Source organism: Rhinatrema bivittatum, chromosome 1 (assembly GCF_901001135.1).
Source record: "Rhinatrema bivittatum chromosome 1, aRhiBiv1.1, whole genome shotgun sequence".
Lineage (NCBI taxonomy): Eukaryota > Metazoa > Chordata > Amphibia > Gymnophiona > Rhinatrematidae > Rhinatrema > Rhinatrema bivittatum.
In genome coordinates, this window is record NC_042615.1 from 515,968,160 (window position 1) to 515,971,476 (window position 3,317).

The 3,317-nt window shown below is 42.9% G+C and overlaps 1 protein-coding gene across 1 annotated transcript; it reads left to right on the forward strand.

The window, feature by feature from the left end:
• The first annotated feature begins 372 nt into the window (after nt 1-372).
• Nucleotides 373-1,320, forward strand: LOC115096911 (olfactory receptor 1361-like). Its single transcript, XM_029612198.1, has one exon. It carries the CDS (start codon nt 376-378, stop codon nt 1,318-1,320), a length of 945 nt encoding a protein of 314 aa, XP_029468058.1. The 5' UTR covers nt 373-375.
• Nucleotides 1,321-3,317: the final 1,997 nt, after the last annotated feature.

Below are 3,317 nucleotides of genomic sequence, written 5' to 3' on the forward strand. Positions count from 1 at the left end.
ATAACTGCATTATATGGGCGCACTCACATATGTTTTAAAGTTATCCTCTAAGTAAATAAGTCCCTTTATTAGCAGCTGAGAAAAATTTGTTTTCTTCATTTTCTCCTTTGCAGATATTGCATAGCTTTTCCCAAATTTTATCCTTTGAACATTATAAAGAGATGACTGCATGGAAGTACACATGAAATGACCCACATCAAAAAGCTCATGATGTTTACGGCATAAAAAGCTGTAAACTTCATCATTGGTCTGACCCTGAGGTGTTACTTTGTGGAACTGTTGCACCTGTGATCTTGAGAAGATAATTTTTTATGTCACTGCACCTCTGACACATTTTCTTAATGTTTTCTTTGATCTCTATTAGAGAGTTATAAAATGGAGCAGGGGAATCGGACAACAGTGACAGAATTTCTTCTTCTGGGTCTCACAGACCGTAGGGAATTAAGAGGTCCTCTCTTCGGGGTGTTCCTGGTGATGTACTTAATGAATCTGCTAGCAAATGGCACCATGATCTCAGTGATTGGCAGAAACTCCCAGCTCCATACGCCAATGTATTTCTTCCTCTGTAACCTGTCCTTTGTAGACATATGTTTTACAACAGTAACTGTTCCCAAAATGTTAAGCAACCTCCTGTCTGACAAGAAGACCATTTCTTTCTCTGAATGCATCACCCAGCTTTATTTCTTTATTGTTTTTATTGGGTCAGAATGTGTACTTCTGTCCATTATGGCATATGACCGCTACGTTGCCATTTGTAATCCATTGCATTATATCACAATAATGAACAGGAAGGTGTGTCTAAGCCTGGCAGCTGCTTCGTGGATCATCAACTTTCTAGATGCTTTGTTACACACATTGTTGATGAATCGGCTCTCCTTCTGCAACTCCAACAAGATCCAACACTTCTTCTGTGACGTCACACCATTGCTGCAGCTCTCTTGTACAGACACCTCCATCAATGAACTGGTGATTTTTACAGAGGGCTCACTGCAAGCAATACTGCCCTTCTTCATCATTGTGATCTCCTATGTCCGCATAATCACCACTATCCTGAAGATCCAATCTACTGGTGGAAGGTACAAGGCTTTCTCCACCTGCTCCTCCCACCTCACTGTGGTGATGCTTTTCTATGGGACGCTATTGTTCATGTACTTTAGGCCATCTTCCAGCTATTCCTTGGCAAAGGACAGGGTAGCCAGTGTTGTGTACAATGTCCTGTCTCCCATGCTAAACCCATTCATCTACAGCCTGAGGAACAGGGATGTGAAGGCAGCACTGAGGAAGACCATACAAAGAAAAATATCTTCTTCCAGAGGGTAAACACTGACCAAGGGAGAGATAACAAAATACGCAATATAAACTACAAAATTTTCCATCCTGCCTGACTCATTCTTCAAAATAATAAAGAGATGGAAAATACCTGCAGCCCATCCTGGCTCTGACTCTCACCATTTACTAGCAGAGTGTTGTAAGGCTCTTAAGTTCCATCCTGTCCCTTTCACCTCAGAGAATCAGATGTTTTCATTTTCAACTCTTGCAGCAAAGACTACACTGGGGCTTCCCAAACCTGTCCTTGGGACCCCACACCCAGCTGGGTTTTCAGGTTATCCACAATGAATATGCATGAGATACATTTGCATACCATGGAGACTCCGTATATGCAGATTGATCTCATGCATATTCATTGTGGATAGGCAGAAAGCCCTACTGGCTGTGGGGTCCCCAGGGCAGGTTTGGGAAGCCCTGGACTACACAGCACTCTGGTTTCATACCTTAAAGTTTATTTAAAAAACAATTGTATTGGCAAAGAAGTATTGATGTTCTTCACTCATAAAATCCAGGATATTCCTGGACAACAGTAGCATTAGAAGAATGTGTTTAAGTCCCAGGTAAAAGCAGAAAATGTTGTGAAATTCACCAAGAATTATTTTAATGAATGATAATGAATGTACTTATTTTGTTAGTTATCCCATCATTTCAATAAAACATAAATTGTATTAATACACATAAAACACAATTGTAGACCAATGTGAAAAACAGCAGCAATAACAGTAGTTTAATACAGGCTCCAAAAAATAGTTATAGGAAGAGCTTCCACGAGACTTTTCCCTTCTAGCTACGGTTAGACTAAAAAAAGGTTTTCAAAGCCCTTCTAAAAGGTGAAATGTCTGATATCATGTACACCAATTAGGCAATTTATTCCAACCTTGGATTTATACAGGAAATGGTATTCTTATGGACACTGGTAAACTTAATCATCTTAAAAGAAGGCATCATCCACTGATTTTCTTCTCGGGAATGCAAAGGGGAAGATTTTTAATATTACGCGCTGGGGTACATTTGTGCACGCTACCCGGTGCGCACAAATGTACACCAGATTTTATAACATGTGCACGCTGCTGTAGGCATGTTATAAAATCCAGGGTCGGCGCGTGCAAGGGGGTGCACACTTGTGCACGTCGAGACCTAGGGGAGGCCCGATGGCTTTCCCCGTTCCCTCCAAGGCCGCTCCGAAATCAGAGCAGCCTTGGAGGGAACCTTTTTTTTGGTCCCTTCACCTTTCCCTCCCTTCCCCTATCTAACCCACCCCCCAGCCCTACCTAAATCCCCCCACCTTATTTCATTGAGTTACACCTGCTTCTGGCAGACGTAACTTGCAAGCGCCGGCTGGCTGCCGGCGCACCAGGCCCTGACACAGGCTGCTGTGTCGGGGCACTCGGCCACACTCCCGGCCACGCCCCCGGACTGTGGCCCCGCTGACGGCCCCACCCCCGGACCGCCCCTTTTTCAAAGCCCCGGGATATACGTACATCCCGGGGCTTGCGCACGCCGCCGAGCCTATGCAATATAGGCTCGGCACGCGCAGGGGTAGGTTTTTGGGGGTTATGCGCGTATCTTACGCATGTAACCCTTTGAAAATCTACCCCAAAGTGTGCATGGGCAAATAAAGCATCAACTGCTCTGTCAAATAAGCTGAACAATCCATTTGAAAGGCCATAGTTAAGGTTTTTAAAAGGGATGTACATTTGTTTGAAAATGAAATGAAAACTTGACAAAGAAAAAGTTTATTTCAATTTATGAAATTAACTTGCAATCAAAACTATGTTTCATTTTAATTTATTTCATTTTGTTGTCAATTAGAATCAGTGTGGGAAGCAAAACATTAATTTTTTTTAAGTCTAATTCTGAAGCCAGTGGTGGTGGTGGGGGGGGGATTGAGGAAGGAGATGTGAGGAGGAGGAAAGAGCAAAACCAATCACCTGCAAGATGTTTTTATACCAGCCTATCCCAGCTTTCCTGAAATTGAAAGACAAAGC

Coding starts and splice junctions, on each gene's coding strand:
- LOC115096911 (XM_029612198.1), top strand. CDS start 376: ATGGAGCAGGGGAATCGGACAACAGTGACAGAATTTCTTCTTCTGGGT.